The 25,692-nt window shown below is 40.3% G+C and overlaps 3 protein-coding genes across 3 annotated transcripts in view; 2 read left to right on the top strand and 1 right to left on the bottom strand.

The window, feature by feature from the left end:
• Positions 1-915: 915 nt before the first annotated feature.
• LOC140946914 (uncharacterized) lies at positions 916-22,260 on the top strand. The gene is made up of 3 exons (XM_073396014.1): positions 916-1,032; positions 1,795-2,028; positions 21,555-22,260. Exons 2-3 carry the CDS (start codon positions 1,800-1,802, stop codon positions 21,866-21,868), a joined length of 543 nt encoding a protein of 180 aa, XP_073252115.1. The 5' UTR covers positions 916-1,032; positions 1,795-1,799; the 3' UTR covers positions 21,869-22,260.
• A 1,089-nt stretch (positions 22,261-23,349) lies between these two features.
• LOC140946892 (uncharacterized) lies at positions 23,350-25,039 on the top strand. The gene is made up of 2 exons (XM_073395999.1): positions 23,350-24,016; positions 24,422-25,039. Exons 1-2 carry the CDS (start codon positions 23,350-23,352, stop codon positions 24,832-24,834), a joined length of 1,080 nt encoding a protein of 359 aa, XP_073252100.1. The 3' UTR covers positions 24,835-25,039.
• Positions 25,040-25,474: 435 nt separating this feature from the next.
• The window catches only part of LOC140946898 (uncharacterized), a 1,773-nt gene continuing 1,555 nt past the window's right edge, over positions 25,475-25,692 (bottom strand). The window contains exon 2 of the mRNA XM_073396003.1: positions 25,475-25,692. This exon is cut by the window's right edge and continues 662 nt beyond it. Within this exon, the coding sequence (XP_073252104.1) occupies positions 25,628-25,692 (65 nt within the window). The 3' untranslated portion in view covers positions 25,475-25,627.

The raw sequence follows: 25,692 nt of genomic DNA, 5'->3' as shown, positions 1-25,692 counted from the left end.
GATATTGCTGTAGCAGGGGATAAGAGAATTGTTGAAAAGGAGAATGAGAAGGTTATAAAATATCAGGAGCCTAAAATAGAAATTGCAAGGATATGGAACATGAGAACTGTGCAGGAGATACCGATGTTGTATGATCACTGGGAAGTGTGACAAAGAACTTGGATAAGTGGCTAGAAAAGTTGGACATTAGAATTAGTATTTCATTAATCTAAAAAACTACACTACTAGGAACAGCAAGGATTTTAAGGGAAGTATTAGAGTTCTAGAGTAAGGAGGTGAAATCCAAGGGGACTTTGGTCAGGGATTATGACTCGCTCCCTTAGCAGGTAAATCGGTACGAGATCAGCCAGTGTACAAAGCAAGAAATGATTATAATAATAATAACAATAATAATAATAATAATAGTAATTTTAATGATAGTTGTAATACTTATATTGTTATTAATGGAAATAGGTCTGAGTGGAGTCAGAAGACCACAAAGCTGGAGTCCGATTTGTATAAATATAAGTAACAATTAATCGTAACTGTACCAAAATTTGTGATAATTTCAGATTTTATGAAACTAAAACACAAGATCTTGTAAGAGTTTCATGCGGCTAGAAGAAAAATATAAATAACAACAACAAAAACCAAAAAAACGCCGAAGAGCGTTCGCGATGGAGTGATTATTGTACCATTACTTATGTATATATGACGGGTACTGCCTCCGCGCACTGTATCCCACTACACTGTTTTTATCATAATTAGAAGAGCTCTAGCATTTAGTAGTGGTAATAGGACTCAGATTAGAATCAATTCCGTCTGTAATCATCGGAGTCATAGAGAAAACTGTTTCTCAGTAGTCCTTTTGTGGTCGAACACTATATATAGAAAAAAAAGACAAGCTAAATAGTAGCATCTCCTGTTTTTCAGACGTTAACGAGTGTGCAACAGAAAAACACAACTGTGACAACAGCTCCAAATGCCATAACACCAAAGGATCCTTCCTATGTATCTGCAGGAGGCCAGAATATTTCGGCGTTAATTGCACCGGTAAATATAATGTACATTAAAATAGTAGATTCCTAAGCCTGTGATAAAAATGGCCGCTGTGTAATTGGGGTCTATCAAATGGTGAAATCATGTTCATCATTGTCATCATTGGTATCCCGTTTATTTCCCCTTTTTCGTTGATAGCTATTTTAGAGAAGAAAAAAATCAACCAGAAAGGTTTGTTGAAGTCCTTTGGTTTCAATTTGATAAAAGCACATGAAGATTTGACATGATCTTTAAGGTCAAGTAATACGGGCAAAATGTTCTTTTAACTTGTTGCACAACATTGTTAGTTGCATTCCAAGTTCAAAAGCGTTTTTGCCCTTCGAGTTTAAGAGTGCAAATTAACGGTGCAGCCTTGTCTAAAATCAATCTGCCCGGTATTTTGGGCCATCGCTGTTTGTAAGTTTGATTTTGTGTTAAAATTAGTATTTATTATTTCAGTAGCTTCTAATACTGGTCTTATTTCGGTGGCGGAACACCGCGATAGTATGTCTTTAAACTAAGAGGTTGCCAGTACAAACGATTAACGTGACTAAGTAAAAAAGCACCCCAAGCACCCCCTCCCCTCAATGGAGCTTTGCGGTCTCTAGGTTAAGGGAGGAAGCTGACGTTAAGACCGATAAGAAGTTTTTATTCAGACCTTCTAGTTCCATCTTAAGACATCAGATAGTTACAGCAGCAACGGAACATGTAAAACACTAGAAACCACTTATTTTTGCAATCGTTGAAGCCTTTATTTTACTCTCCTCCTATTTTTAGCGCTCATGGACTCAAACATATTGAAAACAAATTCTTCTTATTTCTACCATCTGGGAAAATTTCTGGAGCCAGCGGTTGGGAACAATTCTTACTGGCTACTGTGCTGGCGGGCTACATTGCACGGCTGGGATGTCCGTACACAGTTTCACAAACGCTGCGATGGAAAAAGAGACACAGTTACCATAATAAAAAATGGTAAATACGTTTTTGGAGGTTACACGGACATTCCTTGGGGTAAGAATATTGCTTGCTCAGTTTAAAAGCAAATAGTAATAAAACGTAAAGTTGAGCCAGACCAGACTTCTTAACTGTTTTTGCTGCTGTAAGAACTAGGGAGGCTGATTGTTACGTATTAACCATTCTGTAAAATTGCAGATATGTTGAATATCTATCCTCCCGGTTCCTGGCGAGAAAATACATGGACCATAGTACTGACTCAAAGGTTACCTAAGTTTTCTACACAGGCCACCAAACTATGACCCCCACGGGCATTTTTGTCTGATTTTTAGCAACATAGCTATTCTTACTAACTGGAGTACGCTGATTTCGATTATTAATGTTGCCAAGCTCAAGCTTGTGTTAAGGTGGAGTTTTAGGGCATTTCCCTATGACTTCACTGTAAGGAGTTTTCATTCCTTTCCCAATTTTAAATTTAATAGATCCAGAAATGGTTTCAAAGGGCTCTACGTACATTTTAAAGACCATTTAGAGAATTTATAAAACGCTGTTTCTGCGAATTTCGAGGCGTCACATGACACACCCCTTAATATAAAATTTACACAGTTATGGCTAAAGATGTGGTATTTATCGTGACAATTTTTTTAAGATAATTAAAAAGTATATTAAAATAAGCCATTCTTTGATTGCTCTAGCTCTTGGCAATTATTGCAAAACCTTCACATTCCTGCAATTTTCCTCTCACTAAATAAGTTACAAGACCAAGGCAACTTCGAAATTTGAGTAAGTTCAAATAGTTTAGGATAGGCAGACTGCTTAATAAAATGTAGGTGCATGGAGACACCTAAAAAGAATAGGAGCTGCAGCGATTCTCTCAGTACAGACACTGAGGAGTGGCTTTCCACAAGGACCGACGAGAGATGTGCAAAGTTGCTAGAAGCGCAAAGGCACGGAACAGTGTTTGTGATGAACAAAATAAAGAGACAATAAAAAGAGAAAGCGTAAGAGATGTAACCACTCCTAGGGCTTTCCACAAGTTGCTCGGCAACTTTTTGGCAACCTCTCGTACTTCGAGCAACTTCTCGAGTTATCTTCTAATTCTGAGACATCGGAGCAGCTCTAAGTGCTTCAAATTGCCCTTAAACCACTCATGAAACTATTTCAGAGTCATGCTGTCTACGATGGCACAGAAATTTGTTATCGTGACTTCATACAAAAAGTGAAAATTGAGCTTTTGAAGGAACAGTTATTAAATAATCCCGCCCAAACGCAGAAAAAAAAGTATTTGTTTTGACAACGAGGCGGCCTCCATTTCATTAAAAGGGCAAGTAGCACGAAGTAGTAGGAGAAGTGTCGCACCTGTACAATGGAGTCTATTCTGTACTTTGCCAAAAATAAAACCCCGAGAGGTGCTCAAATCATTTACATCATTCAATGTGAGCAATTCATTTCCAGGAATTGAATCATCTTATCTGGATATAACCTGAATTTCAGACGATTACTTCGAGTCGTTTCTACTTCCACAGTAACGTCTAAAACGACTGCCCGTTAATACCGTCCAGTGAGGTCACTACTCCTTTGCCTTAACTCATGCAAAAAGTAAAACCCGATTTTCAACTGGCAAATAAAGAAATATCGTCTGGAAATGTCTACATAATACAGTAGTGTTTTACTCTTTTTGATCGTACTTCATGTTTAACTGCCATCTGCATGCAGTACTCTGAACGAATCTGTTGTACGTTTAATTCAATACTCAAACTCGATCGCAATGTTATTAAAACACTCACACTGACAACAAAAACACGACGATTTGCTTTAATTGAAAAGTAGCTATTTGGTCCTTAACGAAGAAGAAGAAAAAAAAAAAAAACAAGAAAAAAAGTTAAACAGAATCATTACACTTGACGGTGGAAATGACAAGACTTAAATCCCGGAAATTTTCGCTTTCGAATTTTTTTAACTCCACGCAAACATGCCAGGCATCCGACCCGGCAATCCCGCTAAAATTTCTCATAATTATACGTAATTCTGCGAATGTTTGGACAAGAATCGACCAATCAAACACTACCCGGTTTTAAGGTAGTGTCGTCACACTGGACGGAATTAGCGGCCGGTCGATTCAGACGTTGCTAAAAGAGTAAAAAAGGATTCGAAGTAATCGTCTGAAATTCAGGCTAATCTGGATAATGCAATAAAATTCCGCCTGGCTGAGGTCAGTGGTCTCATTGCTGCAGATGGGCCGGAAAGGTATCGCAAGAAGTGTCTGAGCGCTTAGTACCAGAATCTCAACAGGCAGTAATCGTTATGATTTTATCCGCTTTGAGTTCGGCCACTATACTGCAGAGCGTAACCAAATACTCCAGCTATCTGACGTATGGCCGGGATATAATAAGCTAGCCCAAAAACCAATACAAACATACCGCAGTCATCTATCAACAGGAAAGCATCATGAGAAAAGTTGGAGACTTGTTCGAATTCGTAAGCACTGATACAGGAGATTACATCATACAAGTTATGATGTACGCTCCTAGTTACTCAACGCTGTTAGTAGATCTACTGCACAAGGCGGGCCATATAAAGAGCTCTAAGACAGGCAATTCCTCAATTTGCCCCTCTCACTAGCGCAAGTTAGAGTCTGTTCTTGAAAGAGATAAACGGCACCGTTGTGCTAACTGGTTCTAAGTCCGGACAACTTCCTGATGCAGTACACTGCTAATAACATGACATCAACGATTCGTTACTAGGCGGACACTTTCCACGCAACACAGGTACCTGGTTGGCAAAGAGGCCCAAATAAAACAAAGCATTTAGCAAGCTTGAGGCCTGCTGACAGAACTGCCCTTGTAATTCCTGAGGCATTATGCAGCAATTGCAGGTAGCTAATATCGTGGAAGACAAAAGTGTCAGGATATTTACAGAACCTATTGAACAGAAGTGGTATACGGCTTTTATACTTTTGTTTGGCGTCAGGCATACTTTCCCGAAACCAGTGCTTCCGAACCCAAAGGGGACAGGCTGGGCGCAAGCTGGAGATCTACTGGTCCCTGCCTCTATGGCAATCAATTCAAACTCGGAGGCTTCGTTGGCTTGGTTTCATTTTGGTACACCACTGTCTGCGCAGCTCTTCTCGGTAATTGCAGAAGGTCACATTTGACAGAAAATTTGACAGAAAAATTTGGCTGGGGTGTCGAAAGCATAATGGTAAGAGATTTACCAGTTTACCGTAGAGTTGCCACAACCGTTACGGTTTGAATCCAAAAAGGGGGCGAATGCGTCTGGAACCGAGAAATTGGTACATGGTAAGCAATATTCCGTTTGGTTTGTACGAACTGGAATGAACGGACTACCTCAAAACATACTCCTCAATTTTTGGCTGGAATTTCCGAAAAGTGACCTTACCATTTACCATCCATCCGGAATTTCCGAAATTTTCTGTCAAATGGTAAGCACCCTTGAGGTTTGAGAAAGGCGAAACACGTCAATCAATCGTAATTATATACTGCGTGGGAAAATAGCCTTAAGTTAACCTGAAGTAAAAAAGAATCGGTTGTAAGTGAAGCTTTATTTTACTTGAAGTAATTAAAATTTGCTTCTTTTGAAATATTTCTTAGCTTATTTAGGCTCTAGTGTAAAGACTACCAATGTGATAAATATACAAGTGATAAGGTGATTTTTCTATAAGAAGGCGTGGTCAAGTGTCACGTGATGGCTGTATGTTAATATAAGCAGCGTAAAAACAATCAGAAATTCTTGGAATATAATTTTTAAAACACTAATAACGCTTTAAAAGAATTTCTGTTTCTTTTAAATTTGGAATTGTTAAAGGAAAGAAAACCCCTCATTTGGACAATGACGTCATACAGGAGCCGGCTCCTGCGTCATAGTGAAAATCCCCAAACTCCACCTTAACACAAGAACTGAGTTTGGCAACAATGATTTTCAAAATCAGCGTACTCAAGCTAGTAAGAATACCTATGTTGCCAAAATCAGACATAAATGCCTGTGAGTGTCACATTTTGGTTTCCTGTGTACCGCACTATACCCGCACAAAAAAGTGAAAACTACCGTATTATAATAACTCACAGCAATTTTTGCGGTAAAATCCTTTAATTTATATTTACCTGACGGGATACCCGTCGAATGAAAAGTTAGAAATCAAATGTTTTCTGTCATGAACGATATTAGATACGTCATCTTTACCCGCGGCCTTTTTCACCATCAGTAGGCCATGTCTAATTACAGGGTTATTTTAATAACCCTGTAATTAGACATGAAAGAATTAAAATTCTTTCATTTAAGTCCAATTCTTATTTCTTTAGTGGCACTTACCACGGTAACATGTAGATTTAGCGAGGGCCAAAAACGAAGCTCTCATTTGATCTTTTAAGAAATGCCTTTGAAGAAAGCTGTAAACCTGAGGCTTCGATACGGACAGTTGTTAGCGGATACCCTATTTTGACAAGTGGATGTCTAATATCAAGTTAATCACAAATCGAATACACCTTGGATTAACGCTTATAATAAGTGAGTGTGACATTTTACATTCGCTAATATGAAAGGGCGGACGTAAGGACGGAAGATTTTGTCACAATTACAATTTCTTGAATGCATAGATAACCAAATTTTATTATCCATAGTGCCTGGCTGCTTGTGTTTCGCGAGCACGAGAGCCTCGCCGTTATACCTAATGTTTACCTACAATCCTCGTCACATTACGTTAGGACACCCCGTGCTGTACCCATTTCGTGACAAAAAATGTGCTCCTTCCCTCCCAGTGTTGCTTTTTTTTGCTCCTGTCATTCCAACTCGCAAAATCCAACATTAAGGGGGTAGAAAATACCACTACCGTCCCAGCTATTATGACAAGTGTCGTAGGTATGTCAATTCTTGTACCTTGGTAAAACGATCAAGTCAAACAAGTCGACATCACGTGTTCTTATTTACATTGGATTATTACGGGATGAAAAGAAATGCTTTATTATTTTGTTTTCATTTCATTTATTTATTTCTGCCGCTAAAATTTATAACTTCGAGGGATCCATCTCCATTGGTTATTGTGTCTTGTTACATATTTTGCTTTTGTTGTTTACACTTTTAGTTTTTTCGATCAAGTCAGTGCGTGTGAAGTTCCAGGTGGGGTATCCCCATAAATTTCGGATAGATATTTGTCTCCGAGTGTTTCGTACCTCGGTTTTGGGTACTACTCGGGTTGAAGACACACCAGGAAAATAATGTCAACGGGATCTACCAGTTGTTTTTGAACTACTTTAATGTCACAATTTCCAATCTCGCGACAACTAGCTAGATGTGTATATGCGTAGTCAACTGAAAATAAAGGCATACATTGCATTGCTTACTTGTGAATCGACTATAAAAGCTTGATAAATCGAATCTAACTGAAAATGAAATCAGCAAACTTTCTTCAACAAATGTGAACATACTTACAATTCTGTAAGGCGTTATCCCGTGATGACACGGCTATTTTCCTATCTTATTTGAAGAAAAGGTATAAGACACTGTTTTCAATAACAGGATTCTTTCTCACAGACCCTTCAATTTCTCTAATCACGCTAGTCCCACGAGCGAGCTGAAAACTGATTGGCTAAATTCTAAGAAAGAATAATAATCTTGCGTGTCCGGTTTTATCGCTAATAAAAACAATCAAAAAAAATACCGTGACTCAAAACTAATTACAGCTGTCAACGGAGTGCAAAACACTCGGCCCCAGTGCGGAAATTGGGGACCTAATTGAGCAACGATCAAATTAGCACGAAGTTAAACTCAGCTATATTTTATCAGTTCAGTGTTCTGGAGTAATAAATGTTTCTATTATTGTTCTTCTCCACAAAGCTCTTGCTTTGTAGCAATAACGCATAATTTGTGTATGGGGCGATCGTACTCGCCATTCTGGGTTCTGATGCGCACCTTCCTGACTAATCCGTCCTCCCCTGGGTAGGTGTCTACAATCAGCGCCATCTCCCACTGTAGTCTCTTCCGATGTGGGTTGAGCTCGAGGACCAAATCGCCGATTTTGACGTTCTCTCTTTTACGAAACCACTTGTTCCGCGGCAGCAACGATGGAGCAAAGTACTTCATCCAGCAAGTCCAATATTCGGCAACTCTGTTTTGGACACTCCTTATTAAATGCCTCGGATTAACTCTGGTTTCTTGCTCGGGCTGAGGAGGACAGCTGTGACGACCAATTAGGATGTCGTTCGGGGTAATAGGTGGTTCCTCCCAGACGTCTTCGGAACTTGGGTAGAGGGGCCGACTGTTGATCATGTAGGTAACTTCAGCCAGGAACGTTCTCCACTGTTCTTCAGTGAACGCTTGATTCTTACATACACTGTTGAGGGCTTGCCTGGCGGACTTAATCAGCGATTCGACAACCCCATTTTGGTGACTCGCATGTGGGACGTTCCACTGCCATTCAAAATCACAGACAAATTCTTCTGAAAGGATGCTTTGTATCTTGGGGATGTCCCAATTCTGCATTACCTCTCTCAGGTATTCCTGTGCCCCTACAAAGTTGGAGCCTCGGTCTGACCAGCAGACGTTTGGGTGTTCGCGCAAACATGCGAATCGACGAAAGGCCATTAGGAAGGCTTCGGTTGACTTGTCAGTTACGAGTTCCAGGTGAACCGCTCGCGTTGTTGCACATGTGAAAATTATTATCTGGGCTTCTTGAAGTGTTCTTCGGTTCAGTCTGATCTGCAGTGGCCCGAACATGTCCATAGCGGTGTTCGAGAATGGAGGAAATCCGGCTGCTACCCGCAAACTTGGCAGTTGACCCATAAGCTGTTGTAGGGGTTTCTTGCGCAGTTTCCGACAGTCGACACACTTGCTGACCACGGACTTAGCCATTTTTCTGAGCCCAATAATCCAAAGCGTTCGCCTTGCTTCGTGCATGAGACTCTTGTAACCGCAATGTCCGCGTTTCTGGTGCAAGTGTCGTAAAAGGAGGATTGCTAGTGTATGATCTCTGGGCAGCACAACGGGGTTCCTCATGTCCTTTGGTAGGATCCTGGAATTTTCAAGGCGGCCACGAGCTCTGATTAGCCCTTCCTCGTCCGTTGTGGCGATCAGCTTTTCGTCAAGTTGTGACACATCTAGGTGGAGCTGACTCCATTTCAAGAGTTGCAATTCTGAACGCTTTAGATCCTGGACTGTTAGGGAGCTGTTGGGTACAGCCCTACGTCTTGTAATGTCAACAAAACGATGAACGTAAGCAAGGACTCTGCGAATTTTTGTGAACGTCGAGCAGCTTTGCAATAAGTAGCAAAAGATAGGGTTGTCCTCTTTCTCTTTGTGAACTGAGGCAGCATGAAACTCTCTACTGTTGTCGTGCCATTTCGTTGCAGCCTTCATTTCTTTTAAAGTCTCTTTTCGATCCTGGTGAGGGTTCTGGTCCTCGTCCTCAAATTTTGGCCATTCCGTCTCTGGCAACTTTAGAAACGACGGCCCCGAGATCCAACTTTCGAGGTCACCCGGAGCAATTCCCCTGGTAAGGGCATCTGCAGGGTTGTACTTGGATTTGATGTAGCGGAATTGTTCTGATCCCACTGTTTCTTGGATTTCTGCCACCCTAACTGATACAAACGGTCTGAATTCTCGAGGTGGGGTCTTGATCCACGTTAAGACTGTTCGAGAGTCTGTCCAGAAAGTCCTATCGCATTCGTGAAAATTAACAAAGGCCAGCGCCTCCTGGCATGTGTTGTAAATTCGCGTAAGAGCTAGACACCCCAAGAGTTCAAGTCGGGGAATAGTTTTCCGTTTCAGCGGGGCAACAAAGGGCTTGACAATAACTGGAACGCATTGATGACTTCCATCCTGCAGCTTCCAACGGAGAAAAATGGCGGCTCCATACCCCAGTTCTCCTCCGTCCGCAAAACCATGTACTTGAGGTGGACCTATTGCATGATCTGGTTTTAGCTTCCGGTCAAATTTGAAAGATAGAAGTTGGTTTATTGCTTCTTCGTTTTCCTTCCATTCTTGTTGGATTGCTTCTGGGAGGATGTCGTCCCAACCATATCCGGTACTCCACAGTTCTTGGAGGTCAATTCGGTACTTAATCGTCACAGGCGCGACGAGTCCAATAGGGTCCCATACTTGAGCCGATAGGGCGAGGCACGATCTCTTTGTGAAATCTTCTTTCTTTCTCACAACTGAGTCTTTCTTTAGGGCGAATGTGTCTTCTTGCTTGTCCCACTTGTGACCAAGCAAATCTGTATATCGTTCACCGCTGGTTTGGTCGACTTCCTGGCTGTTTGAATGCCACGCCTTTATCTGGAACTGACCCTTTCCAAGCACTTCGTCAATTGTAGTTGTGACATGCTTGGCTTCAGCAGCGGTTGGTCTGGATCCACCGATATCATCAACGTACATTCGCTCCTGAAGTTCCTTCGCCGCCTCAGGGAACTCCAGTTGGGAAGCTTTCGCCAGGATGTTGATGGCATTCGAAGCGATATCTGGAGCTGGCTTGTCCCCGAAATTTAGTCTGAGCCACTGGTATACAGTGGGAGGATCACTCTGATTCTTTCTCCACAGGAATCGATGAAAAACTTGATCATCCGGATGCACCAACACTTGGTTAAACATCTTGCGAATATCTCCGGCATACGCAAACTCATCCCAGCGCCATGCTGATAGAACATTGGGTAGGCTGCTGATGTAATTTGGTCCCTTCTCTAGGCGATCATTAAGGGAGAGACCGTTGTGCCCTTTGGATGATGAATCAAACACAAGTCTGACTTTTGTGCTCTTTTCTGGAGTGAACACCGCTTGTAGTGGCATGTACCATTCTTGCTGACTGTGATCCACGTTTTCAGGTGGTACTTTGATGACAAAGCTTTGATCTACTAGCTTTTGGACCTCTTCATCCACGATCGCAAGGCAATCTTTCTTTTTGAACGATTTCTCAGCTGAATACATTCTTTTCAAGGCAATGTCATAATTACTTTGTTTCGGAGGCCCGGTTTCCTTCCAAGGCATCCTGACTTGCACTCTTCCGCTCACCAACGTGGTCGAGGCTGAGAGAGCTTTTACGAACTTGTTCTCGCGCAGAGCATTTTCACTGCAGGTACAAAGTTCCGTCGGTCTGACTCCTAAGAAATCTTGATAAACAAGTTTCCTTATGTCTTCTGCGGCGCTCACAGTTCCAATGTCCACTGAGTGAACACGTGGTATAGCTTCAGCATCCGAGTCCAGTTGTCCCAAGATATACCAGCCAAAACAATTCCTTTTCGCCACTGGTTCTCCTGGATTACCGCTGTTTGTATGGATGTCAACAAAGGCATCGACGAAGTCAGTTCCAATCAGAAGATCGACCGTACCACCAGACAGATATAACTTATCTGCGATCGTCTTGAGGTGAGGATAAGCTTCAACAGTTTTTCTTGACACGGTCTTAGCACTGCTACAAGGCTTACGAACGGTATGTACTCGGAGGTTCTTTGGGATGTCTTCATCGACGGGTGATTCAATCACAATCTCCAAGACTTCAGACACCTCTCCCCTTTGTTGTCCTCCGGCTAAGTTCATAGTAAGGTGTGTCTGAGGACCAGACAGACCTAGTAGCTTTGCAGCCCTCTTAGATAAAAGACTTGTATTTGAACCGGTGTCCAACATGGCAATTAAGGTTTTGAAGTTTCCTTCGCTATCTCTGACTCTGATTTTCTGAACTGGACAAACTCCAGGTACGTTCTTGACATCGTTAGCGCCCTCGTTGTCTCTTCCTTGGACACTGTTGTTTTTAGACTCGGCCTGATCTGGACTTCTTTTGTTAAAGGCAGGTGCGTCAGGATCCAAGTTTGACTTTGATGGGTCCACCTTCTTCTCGTTATGAAGAGAACGGTGATGATTTTTCTTGCACTTGTCACAAGTAGTTCCGTCGGCCTTCGTACAGTCATTCGTGTGATGAGACACTCTTAAGCATTTTCGACATCTTTTATTCTCCTTAACGACTTCCCACTTTTCGTTGACTGTTAACCCTTGGTATACCGGACAGGAAGCGAGCAGATGCTTAGACTTGCAGCCGAGGGGACAAGATTCATCATCTTTTCTACTGCTAGCGTCATTGGCGTGATGATCGGTCCTTCTGCCTCCGCGCTCTTTATAGCTGATGCTCCCCTCAATTTCTTTCTTTCCCCTGGATCGAAAGGCTGCCTCTTGGTGGAGCCAATCGACTAAATTTGCCACGTTTTCTTCTTTCTTTTGTCGTTGCATCTCTCTCCCAAAGTCCGCGTTGTCCTTTGGTTCAAGCTTCGACAAAAGTTTCGACATAAAGAATGGCGCTTCACTTACTTCCTGAACAGGACAGCCATTGTCCTCCATGTCACTCACAAACACTAGTACTGAGGTGGCGAAACGTCCCAGACTCTTCGAGTCGCCTTTTACAGTGCCGTAGTTATCAATTTCCGCCAGCAGCTCGTCCATTAACTTCCTTTTATCTGCAAATTCTATGTCTAAAATCTCCCATGCTCTATCGATGTTTTTGCAAGTCTTCAACTGTTCTGTCCACCAAGAACCCTTGGGCATGGCTTTACGAAACCTCTGAAGTTGTTCATCCTTATCCTGGCCATGTTTTTTCATCCAATGCTGAAATTCCTTTTTCCAGGTTAAGTACGCCTTGCGTGACCCATCCCACGATGGGGCCGGTAGCCTTTCTAAACCACTTGCGTGCGGTCTTGATGCCATATTTTCTGCCATTGTTTTTACTGCGTCAGCGACTGCTTCGAGGATTGCAGTGCTTTCAGAGGTGTTTTGCGATGCTGATTGGAATGTACTAAATTCTTTTTGATAACTCGCATATTTTCGCAAAGTTTCTAAATATCGCGGTTTAATTTCGTCTCCTGAATTTAGATTTTCGGTTATTCTTTCGTCTTCTGACGTGACTCCTTCTTCAACTAGTCTATCAGCAATGATCTCCATCTGTTTCTTGACAGCCCTGTACTTTGATTCGATCTCATTAAAAACAGCTGCCAATAAGTTTAGTTCGGGTTTCACCGAATAGAGAGTTTCAAATTCCACGAATAATTCATTGAGTACATGGATAGCGTTATCTCTTTTCCCAGAGAGGGTCTTTAAATCGATCTTTGGAGGCATCGTGTTGCGATCTAAAAAATTGTTGTCGTTCTTTCAACGTTCACGCCCTTAGCCTCGTTTTCATGCAGAGAATTTGGCGTGCGGTCCTCACGCGATCACGATATCTAACCATAAAACCGAAGAATCAGATAATTTGTACCTTTGTTTAAGAAGTCTTGTCCTTATGGCGAAGGTTTCCAAAGACAGTCGGTCGCTCCTTTTGCTGTCGGTCGTCCTCGTTTTCCTGTCGCCAAGATGATCTTCTCGATGACTTGTTGACCTTTGGTGTATGTCCTCGTGCGTCGTAGAATTTTGACTGTTTCGTACCTCGGTTTTGGGTACTACTCGGGTTGAAGACACACCAGGAAAATAATGTCAACGGGATCTACCAGTTGTTTTTGATCTACTTTAATGTCACAATTTCCAATCTCGCGACAACTAGCTAGATGTGTATATGCGTAGTCAACTGAAAATAAAGGCATACATTGCATTGCTTACTTGTGAATCGACTATAAAAGCTTGATAAATCGAATCTAACTGAAAATGAAATCAGCAAACTTTCTTCAACAAATGTGAACATACTTACAATTCTGTAAGGCGTTATCCCGTGATGACACGGCTATTTTCCTATCTTATTTGAAGAAAAGGTATAAGACACTGTTTTCAATAACAGGATTCTTTCTCACAGACCCTTCAATTTCTCTAATCACGCTAGTCCCACGAGCGAGCTGAAAACTGATTGGCTAAATTCTAAGAAAGAATAATAATCTTGCGTGTCCGGTTTTATCGCTAATAAAAACAATTAAAAAAAATACCGTGACTCAAAACTAATTACAGCTGTCAACGGAGTGCAAAACACCGAGGGCCTGAAGTACTGACCCTATTTGAAGATGAGAGAAACGAAAACTGATACCTTATTTAAGGGCGTGTCTCCGTAAAACCGACCAGTGATTTCGGATCAAAAAATTAATTTTCCTTGTATTCTAGGATATTTAAAGTCTTTACCTAATTAGTTACAAAAATGCATTTTGTTTGACCGGAAATGCGAAATAATTTTTTACGAATTTTTTAATTTTCGGCCGGCTGGCACCACGCTATAGCCTTTGAAACTGCAAAACTTGCCTACATTGCCGGCGCTACAGAAAACAAACAACTCGTTCAAGAAGCCCGATTTTCTTTTTAATATACGGATACACCTCCCGAATTATTTATTCATTTTAACGCCAAGAATCTTTTTCCTTGCACGTGTTATCAGTCTGCCATCAAAACCAAAAATAGCGCAACTTTGAGGGCAGTTTAAAAAAGTGTGGCACCTGTCTGAACGTTGCTATCTGTATTAATACAAACTAGAAATGATAGTAAAACGTAAAAAGGAATAAAATTTTTCTGCTTTTCACGTTTTCGAATATGAGCACCGTTTGAATTTCCAGAAATTTCGAAGACAAGATAATCAACGAACACCTGCCTTGTTATTCTCCTCTTTTAACTTCGCTGTTTGTAATGTCCTTCTTGGTTTGTAGAGCCCGGATACTATTGTGCCTTAAGCAATCGCTTTTACTAAAATATTGGTTTTCTTATCATTTGTCCTCTAAGGGAATTTTTTGCCCTATTTGTGATAAAAGTAATGGTACTCGTTGCTGGTCGCGAGCGTAACACGGTTGTTTCGTGACGTTCAAATTTTTTCCGCTATTTGTTAGCGGCAATTGCCTTTGAATCGCCATACATCGATTAATTTACTTCTTCAGTTTAACGTAGATGCATTGAAAAAATTGGCTCAACACATTTTAGAGAAGAAAATTGAGAATCCACTAAAACGCTACCAAGAGAGAATGAGGTGACGCTACAAAAGTTCGTTCCAGGCCCCACTGTTTTTCGAAAAATCATTGGACAAGATTAAGACGTCGAGGATTTTTTTAAAACGTTTCTACGTGATTATGTATAGGTAATGAAACCCAATAAAACCAATAAAAAAGTGTACAGCTCTTTAAAATGATTCACAAGGGCAAGGGCTAACGTTCCTGGGCCGTGGCCACGAAACATGAACTCTTGCCCCCTTTACTTACCATATAATTTATGCATCCGAAGAGCTCATGTAGCTTTACCATCGAGTAGCGGTAAGCATTAAGATTAAGAACCTGGGTCTTAAGGTTCCTTGTTAGCGCATATTTTTGTGCCTACAAAAGAACAAGCAAGTCACTGGAAGGATTTTTGTTGTTTCGATCTGACCATGGAACGCATGATCTAAATCGTCGATACCCAGCGTTTGGCCCTATTACTTCAGCAATGCATATTTCTTTTTCCATGTCTGTTCCCTCATTCATTCTTTTCCATCTCGTTGCTGTTCTAATCTAAGTAATGACGACCTAATTTCTTTGAAGCCAGGTCTGAAAACAGGTATGGATTTAAGAGGCCAGGCCTGAAAAACGGTGTCAAACTAAAATGACCTTTTTTGGCCTGAAAAAGGATCCGGGCGGCACACCCCCAACAAGAATTCCCAGGAGTACCTCCCGAGATAACATGTTCTTCCGCGCTAATGTGGATCACCACTAAAAAGGTTCACTTCATTCTATGCGTATTTACGACAGACATGCCAGTGACTGCAGACTGTGGCTCAGTCCAGGTGCGACAGGTATACCACGGGTAGTGTCTGAGCAATGATGTGCATAAGGCTTAAAAATTATTTGTAATACCAATTACCGATTGAATAGAAATTTTTGTAATGCTACAATACATTGTCTCTTCATCTGTCCTTCTGTACATTTGCTCCCTGAGTAATTTCCTCTGGCCAATTGCAATGCTTATTTTCCCCCAATTTTTGTTTTTGCGTCTTGAACCGAAGTACTGCAAATAGCTGTATCACGACAATGATGAGCTTGACTTTCGACTCATATCGACTCATAGCAGAGAAGTACTTTTTCGGACCAACACAATCGCGACTTTCACTGATTATGACGGGTTGATTGACAAACGGCAAAATAAACTCAAAACAGTCTTATTCCCTAGTAGGATTCGAAGTCTCGAAAAATACTTTTAGAATAAAAATTGATTTTATCAAGTAAAATTGTCAAATTTCCGCGTTGTTACCTGAGTCACGTTCATCTTCTCTTCTAAAAGCGAAATGTCTATTAATATTAAATTGACTTTCAAGAATACTAGAAATCTGGATGCAGAAAAAATAAATAGTTTGTAAAAACCTTCCGTGCACATTTTACATAAAGCAAAAATCCAGAACTACTTTACAAAATAAACTAGCCTGCGTAGAATGGCGGTCTTGTCGCGCAAAGCTCGCACGAAAGAGCATTGCTCCCGCCCCAATCTTCTCGTGGTTTCACAGCCCTCGCCCGCCTTATAAGCTTGTACTGCGCGCCAGACCAAAACTACGCAGGCTAATAATATAACCGGAAAATCAAACACGTAATGGAACAATTCTTTTTAAAGGTTTAAGGAAAACGTTCAAGAGTTATTCTCTCGACCTCCTCTTTATGTAAAATTGGATGTACAGTTTCTTAGACAACTCAGTCGGCACAGGTTATCGCCTCCTGATCAGCATTAAGAATACTGTGACATTTACTATGACTTGAAGAGTAGTTTTTGTTTTCAACTGAAAGGTAAAAAGCTAAGTCCGTACCTCGAAAGAGACATGACTATCTTTGAACCAAACCTGAGCCCTACACCCACCCTTCTAAACACAGCTACTAAAAGCTACACGGAAAGGAGAGAAGTCGAAAAAGGGATTGGAGGTCACATTTGGGGATCGGCCGTTAGACTTCTCCCATAGAAGGCCGCGCAATAACCAACTGTACCAATCCTTTCTCCTCAAAAGCAAGTGAAAACGCAAAGTAGCGCAGTAGAAAGCCTACCGGACCGAGTGGGACTTGTGTTTCCAAAAATTGAGTGATGTTACATGATCATTTTTTAGCTTTTCCTTGCTCCTAAAAAAAAAAAGATGTTGACACGTCCTTAAAGGGCGACAGTTTCGAGCCAGTTGCAGCCCAAATAATGATCAATTATGTATCACACATACGAACAGACCCGCCCTGACGAATATCAGTTTGTATTTTAAGTGGTTCGTTATATCTTTTCTTTCTTTCTGCAACGTACATACTGAATATGTCTAACCTCGAAAATCTCTACAAGTAGATTTTCCCAAGGCCACAGCAGACAGTCGGTCTGTACACTCCTTCGATATCGTAAAAAAACAACAACAACAACTAACAACAGCTCGTTATTAAGGACAGTTTTCTTTGTCCCTGGGGAAAGAAAACCCTTACATTTTCTCTAAATTCACCCCGAGATGGTCCTAAGATCTTTATTTTGCGTTAAAGATACAAAAATAGAGGTTTATTCATATTTAACTCTTTAAAACAAAAGGAATTAATTTTTAACTTTTTTGTTAACCGTAACTGAAAAAAATTAACCGTTACTCGTAAAAGAGCCAAAATTTTAGCCGAAAGCCGTAGAAGCCACCACCCCATTGAGACCCTCTTGTCTGCTTCGTGTCCAGACGCACACAACTACGCAAACGTATTTCAAATAGATAACTGGGCTAAATTGCTTTCTTAGCGTCTTATCGCGTCACATTTGCATAGAAATTAGTTTTATTTACCCCCGGGGGGGGGGGGGGGCCTTTAGGAATTTCTGGGTGGGGATGTGCCGCTGGGAGCTTGGAACCCTTAACCTTTACCAGAGCTAGTTCAGCTGAATTTTGCTACCCTATACTAAAGTAACCTCCCCAAATCCCCCTATCCTAGAGTAGCTGTGTACCTAGTCTAGATCAAATCTTCAACCAACTGATCAGTTTCCTGAAAAATGATACCCTATTCTAGACCCAAACGCTCTGATTTATATACCCTATCCCAGAGTAAACTGCTTGAAAACCATATCCTTCACAGCGGCACATACCTATATAGCCTATATATGGCAGTACCCCCCCCCCCGGGTATTTACCCAAGAAATTTTACTGCCATATCTTGAGGAGTCGATCCTAAAGAAAAACTATTTTTAGCAAAGACCTCGAGGTCGGGTGTCACCAACGAGTCACGCTCGCGGATACGACCATTTTACAAACCAGATAACATTGCAACAAAACAAGTATAAACACGGAATCAACGGCCAATATAGTTTCAGACGATTAAGAAATAACCTTAAAATGAAAAAGAACTAAGGTGAGATCCATCAAGCCATCAAGTGAAGTTGACTTTCAAGAGCAAAGCACAAGGCGAGTGTTCGTTAATCATCAGGTCTTCAAAATTTCTGGAAATTCAAACGGCGGTCATATTCGAAAACGTAAAAAAAAAAAAAAAAATTATTCCTTTTTACGTTTTACTATCATTTCTAGTTTGTATTAATACAGATAGCAACGTTCAGACTGGTGCCACACTTTTTTAAACTCCCCTCAAAGTTGAGCTACTTTCGTGTTTTGATGGAAGGCTGATGACACGTGCCAGGAAAAAGATTCGTGCCGTTAAAATGAATAAATAATTCGGAACTGTGATATGGCTAGGACATCTGGAGTGGTGTATCCGTATACATGTATTAAAAAGAAAATCGGGCTTCTTGAACGAGTTGTTTGTTTTCTGTAGCGCCGGCAATGTAGGCGATTTTTGTAGTTTCAAAGGCTATATTGCGTCGGTGCTAACCGGCCGAAAATTCAAAAATTCGTAAAAAATTATATTTCGCATTTTCGGTCAAACAAAATGCATTTTTGTACCCAATTATGTAAAGACTTTAATATCCCAGAATATAAAAAAAATTAATTTTTTGATCCGAAATCACTGGTCGGTTCTTACGGAGACGCGCTCTTCAGAGGCGCACCCCTACAAAATGAGACTCAATTCAAGGAAAAAAAACACAAACTAAGAATTTAAAACAACACATACCCTGCGTGATCAGAAGGCCTTTTCGTAAATTAATTGTCAGTCACGCGCGAAGAAAAGAGCGTGAGTAAAGAAACGCCGAAAAAGTCTTCATTAAGTCGCTTTCATGATACTCTAGGGTAAAGTTCAGCTAACAGACCATTTTTTTTTCTCGTGTAGCTGGGCATTTGTAGAGGGTCTCAATGGGGTTAACCGATAGGCGTAAAACGGCCAAAAATTTAGTCGATAGCCTAAAAATTGAAAAATTTTAACCGTTAGCCGTAAATTGGGTAAAAAAGAGTTAACCGTAAAAGAAATTGTTCCCTATATTTGTTAATTTTAAGGAAGGTGCTTAACTCGAATATGGTTGCGTTTTTTATTTTCCGGCACTTTGACTCCGTACGCACGTTAGGCGAAAAGCCTTCTAGGTGTTGACCAAGACCTAGGCTCCATTTCCGCCGCTATCTCGGGGAACTTATTTTTCCTATAGCGAAAGAGGGCTTCTTGCTGGGAATTAATATTTGCGATTTTCAGAAGGTCGTGCCCTTGAAACACTAGTGAAACAACACGCAGAGCTGTTTGTAAAACACGTTGCCCATAAAGAACATTTTACTGTTTTTCTCTGACGCCACGGTAGACATTGCCATGCCTAGTCCCTGCATGTACGGCGTCTTCCCACGCAATCTCGGTCAAGGCATTTCGCTGGCGAACTCGCTCGGACCACGTGACCCGAAACGCATTAGCCGCGCGGAATAATGAGGTTTACGGACAAGGCAACGACAGGCAGTCGTTTTGTACATTCCTTCGCTATCATTAAAAACACGTGCACTGTACACGGGAATTTTGTTATTGGCCGTTTTCACACGAGAGCTAGAACGGGATTATCGAGACTAGCCTGTGTACAGTCGCCTCCTCCTCCACAGCGTTAGACACCCCTTCTCCAATTTTTTCTGCTGGGAGGTTGCGGCTGTACACAGGCTCAGTCTGTAACGGATAATCCATCTTCCGTCCTTCAAAATTGACGGATAAAGTCAGGGGTATTGTTCATTTCAAAATTAAAACTATTCCATTTTCAAATTGAGACGTATTACCTATCTGACGCAAATCATCAAACGGATAACCCGTCTCACACGAATAAGCCGTCTCTAGTGTGGAATGTCGCGCCCCTGCCTTGAGTTGGGCGTTCGCGTGTCTGCTTACTATTGGCATTTCTATGTGTAAAATAATATTAGAAGTGGAATACTTTATAAAAGTATATTGATCTATCAAATGTGAAAATTTTTCAATAGAATAGCTTCTTTTATCCCGAGATGATCCGAAGGCCTTTATTTTGCTTTAAAGATACAAAAAATACAGGTTAATTAATATTTAAGTTTTTGAAACAAAAGAAATTAATTTTTAACTTTTTTGTTAACCGTAACTGCAAAAAATTAACCAATAGCCGTAAAAGAGCCAAAATTTTAGCCGATAACCGTAAAAGCCACCACCCCATTGAGACCCTCTTTATATCTGTAGACTCTTGAATGTTAACCAATTGATAACGGCGGGAACGCAACACTAACAAGGGAAAAATTGATTCAGTATGGAAGAATAAGACCCTCATATACCATACTTTTTCGGGCGTCACATACCTATCTAGCCAAAATATGGGAGTACCCCACTCCTCCCCCTCCCAACCCTCCAAGGAGTCAAGTTGAAGTTTAGTAAATTGAATCTAGTTAAAAAACCTACTACAGTCTAAAAGTCAGGGAACACGCACGGGGAGGTGCTGGGGGAAAAACTTGCCCCTTTCCGCGCACTTTTTGTGGGAAAGAAAAAAAAATGTTTGCCACAAATTTTTGTGGTTACATTCATGTTAGAATTAAAGAAGGTATAACTGTAGCTGAAAAGATGCAATAGTCATTGTGATTGTTATGGCATTGCAAAGGCTCGATTAATCCGTTTCCAGAGGCGACTTTTTACGCGTGTAAACAAGCGGCGATTTCACAAAGACTCTTCTCGAGTGCTAACAAAAACACAATAACCATGAAGCCGTTGTCTCGTGGGTTTTGCGAATATAGTAAAATGGGTTTTCTTGGCGGCAGAGATATTCCCACCTTATTATCCAGCTTGCGATCCTATAACCAATAAAAGTAAAGCGGAGAAAAATAAGTGTAGATCATAATTAATGTAGAACCATGATGAACTTTCATTACTCCCTAAAACAATTCAATTATCTCCAAAATTATTTTCTCAATTATCCCTTACTGGTTCCCTTATCCCTAAGGAAAAGGTCTGAAAGGTTAGTTACATCACATGTCAATGCAAATAAGAAATGCATTATCATTGGCGTATATCATATATCATCTCTGTATATCTGTCTTCAAAGACTATGTCCATTTTCATAACTAACTGTAAGGAATAGCAATACAATAAACAAAGGGAGGAAAATCAGAAAAAAAAAGGAAAGTTGAAAAAAATGTGTGATTCCATTTCACTCATGGTTCTTATTAAGTTTGTTTTGTTTTAGTTTATGATAATTCATTTAAAGTCAAGAATAAAAATAAAAATAAATAAATAAATTCAAACTAAGGAAAATACAGTACAGAGTAACTACACCACAGTGTTTACTCAAAAGTTAATACTTACGTTTTGTTGGTTTGTTAGACTCCAGTGGTTTCTTTGGCTACACTCGCAAGGCGTTTATATTTTCAATTAGCAATAAGGAAGAGCTGGATCCCTTTGTGAGTGAGGTGAGGAGTCCAGACAGGGCAATTTACAGGGCGTCATGGTCTGGTCCAGTGTTTGGTATTTACATCTACATTGTTAATAATGCCAACAGTAACAGCAACTCACGCGCACGCCTTGGCTTATACTACCCTGCTCCTGCTGCAGTGCAGGACCCAAACACAATCCTGGCCGGGACTGAGCGCTTCTCACCTGATGAGGTGGAGGTATTTTATCTTGACCCTACTCAATAAATATAAAAAGAACCATTTCATTAATTACAGCCAAAAAACATGCAGCTATATTAACATACTTACTACCTTCAAAAAAATGTACATCCTAATGTATATTTCTCGACAACGTAGAAAATCTTTCATTATTTCCTTGATCTTTAATTTGTTAAACACGAGACAGGAACATAGTCCTTGCTTATTTAAGTTTTTTTACGTTATCTTATTTTTAGCCAAGGAAATTAAGTAAAATTGATAATGATTTTTTGATTCCCGCAAATTACTATTTTACTGGAGTAATTAAGCTTTAATTTCATTATAACTTTAATTGTTTTTCCACTTTTTGATTTTAAAAAAGGCTCATTTTTTTTTCCCAGCCCGAGCCACCTGTCTGGAATCAGCGAATTTCGACTGAAATTAGCGGCGCACTAAAAACCCAATGAAAATGTAAACCTGCACTGTTATAAAACAAGAACTCACGTCAGCTTAGGTCAAATTAATAAAACTTTTACAAGTGCTGTGAAGTATTTTAATAGTTATTTTTAAGATTTGTATTTCTTCTAAGTTTCGTTTTTCTATTATTAGGTGAGTCAAGGTTAATTTGGATTTGGTGCGCATAGGCATTTTCCATTGTTTATTTTGTGATTTTCAGACTTTTACTTGAAGGTTTGCTTAGCTCGCGGATTTACTTAATGCCATTTAATTAGGAATATTGTTCTCTTGCCATTGTCGGATGTTAGTTTTTCATAGGTGGTCGTGTTTTTCATGTCAGAGCTGACCTTGGTTCATTCATAGTCTCTTTGAAGTTCCTGTTTGGGTTTGTTAACCAGCGTTTTAGTTATTCATTGGCTTGTAGCTTCTTGTAAATCGCAGCTATGTGGGTTCAGTAAAACCAAAACATTACCCACGCGGCCGCGAGTTTATCTTGTTTTTATTCCTACGGTCAGTTACCCAAACGTGTCCAGCTTTGGCTATAAAAACCTCTACTACACTTGAACTAGTCACTCATCGCCTAGTAAGGATTGAGTAGAGAAGAGGAGTAAGAAGATTAAGATTAAGATTGTTAGCAAAAGTCAAAAAAACAGTAAAGACCCTGATGTAAATCAGACTCCTGGTACCTCATGGCTAAGCGAGCGAGTTGCTCGAACACAACCCCGACTTGAAAACCTCCAAGAAAATCTCTTTGCACTACAACTTAAACTGAAAACGCTTCCGGCAAATGCAAAATCTGGTTTTATTCTTTTCACTTTAGCATTCATAAGAGATTGTAGTGAGAGTCAGTCCCGGTGCATGTCTACCGTGTTTAAGACATTAGGGACTTTAAGATCCACTACGGCGAAGCTCTGGTACGGCGGATACAACCGAAAGAGACTGGGCCGACTACGGCGTCTCCCGCCAAAACTCGAATTGATTAAGTTTTGTGTAGTACGGCAAAGTCAAACTCGATGTAAACAAATCAGACTTGGCTCCAAGTTTTTTGGCTGTGGTATGTTTATTTAGAAGAAATGGTTTCTTGGAAAGAATTGAGAGAGCTTATAGTGCTCTACTACGACATGAAAGTCCTCAATGACGCCGAATTTCTCTTACTGTACGACCTTTACAGCCCACAAAACCTGGACTTGCCGTGTGACTTGTATCCACATTTCGACCTCCAAAACCTGACCGAAGATGAATGTGTGGCCGAATTTCGGTTCAGGAAAACTGATATCCCAAGGCTTTCTCAAGCTTTGCGGATTCCTGATGTTATAATTTGTCACCAAGGAACAATTTGTGAAGGAACTGAAGGACTATGCATGCTTTTGAAGCGGTTGGGCTACCCTTGCCGATACAGCGATATGGTCCACTTGTTCGCTAGGCCGGTTCCTGTATTGTGTATGATTACAAATCAAGTTTTGGATTATATCTATCAAGCTCACAGCCATCGCATTCTGCAGTGGAATCATCAGCAACTAAGCCAAGCCAATCTTGAAAGATTTGCCGAAGTTGTTCACCGAAAAGGAGCCCCACTTAATAACTGTTTTGCTTTTGTTGATGGGACAGTTCGCCCTATTTGTAGGCCCGGCACTGTCAACCAGAGGTTGCTTTACAATGGACACAAATGTATCCATGGAATCAAGTTTCAGTCTGTTGTTACCCCAGATGGAATGATTGCAAATATGTATGGCCCTGTTGGTAAGTTGTTTTTTTTTTTAGAAAATGGAATCTGGGGTTTATAGGGTGAGGAGGCAACTGTTCAAGTGTATTTTTTTTCTTTTGATCTTGAGAAATCGCTTGAAATGAAGCTTCTTGGAAACACACAACTCCTTTTTATGAGAAATTAAAAAAGAGAAACTCTTACAAATTAAAACACTTCACTTTCATTACCTCATAGCCAAGCTGACTATGTCGTAATAAATATATCAATGAACAAATAAATAGTTTCATTTTTTCCTGAATTGTTATAGTTACAAGAAAAATGAATGAAATATCCCTGTGAGACCCTTGATGCTTCAACGTTCTTTTAACAAAATGTTATAAGACTTTTTCACTTATCTGACTGAACTTTAACACTCCTCCTGTCCATGAATTTTGTTGCAGAGGGAAGAAAGCATGATGCAGGTATACTTGCTGAGTCTCACCTTTTGGATGATCTCCGTCAGTATGCCTTCAGCCTGGCTGGACAACCACTTTGCATTTACGGGGATCCTGCTTACCCCATCCGTGTACACCTTCAATGTCCATTTAGAAATGGAGTTTTAACCCCACAGATGGAAGCTTACAATACTGCTATGAGCTCAGTGAGAACAAGTGTTGAGTGGCTCTTCGGAGACATAATCAATTACTTCAAGTTTCTGGACTTTAAAAAGAACTTAAAGTTGGGACTGAGTAGTGTGGGGAAAACGTACATCGTCAGTGCTATCCTTAGAAATGGGCTAACATGTCTATATGGAAACACAACCTCAGATTTTTTCCAGTGTAATCCTCCCAACCTTGAAACTTATTTTGCATAAGTGCTACAGTTTAGGCTGACTGTTTTGAAAATTATCTTTAATAATTCAAGCATTATGGTTTTATGGTGTAAATTAGCAACACAGCAATGAAACCAAGAGCACTTAGACATTCTGAGAAGTTTAGCTGGATTTAATGAGAACTGTTGGAAACATGTTGGGGTCACAGCATCAGTTCTCAAGGGTGACAAACCTCAACATGCTACGTATACCTCAAGATTTTGATTATTTTTACAACACTAGAATCTGTAAAGGCATTTCATACTTGCATTTAGAAATTGTCATGTAATGATTCAGTCTTATAAAAAATACTGTAGAGTTGATATCACATATGACTCCTGTTAAAATTGTATTGCTTTTGAGACTGGCAGTAAAAGACCAGCCTTTTGCAAATAAAGATATGAACTTGAAAAATGTGATAGCCAATGAGAAAAACCTTTGTTTTCACCTTTCTGGCCTTGAATTCATGCAAAAACACAAAAGTAGCTTTTGCTTGAATTCGAGGTTAGTTATGAAAACAAGAGCCATATTTGTTATATATTTTTTATGTCTTATGGGTGGAATTTTTTTTTAAAGTAACATTGGTTGTTTAAACCTTTTTAAAAACTAATATAAAATAAAGGCATACTCTGATGACCTTCCATGCAAATCCAAAATGAATTACCTTTAAAATACAGTAGCTGACTCCAAAACACAACTTTGCTACAATACTTGGAATGATTTCACATCCCTTTTAATCTAACACTTCTTGCTGTAAAATTCAAATGGAATGAAACTGATCTGTCTCTCTTTTGAGTCACTCTTTTGACAAGAGTTTTTCCAAAACAGACATCATTGCCTGACTTTGCTGTGCCATTAACA

The sequence above is a fragment of the Porites lutea genome, chromosome 8, assembly GCF_958299795.1.
Source record: "Porites lutea chromosome 8, jaPorLute2.1, whole genome shotgun sequence".
NCBI classification, from domain to species: Eukaryota; Metazoa; Cnidaria; class Anthozoa; order Scleractinia; family Poritidae; genus Porites; species Porites lutea.
The sequence above is the reverse complement of the archived record's forward strand: the minus strand, read 5'-3'. Positions and strand labels throughout refer to the sequence as shown.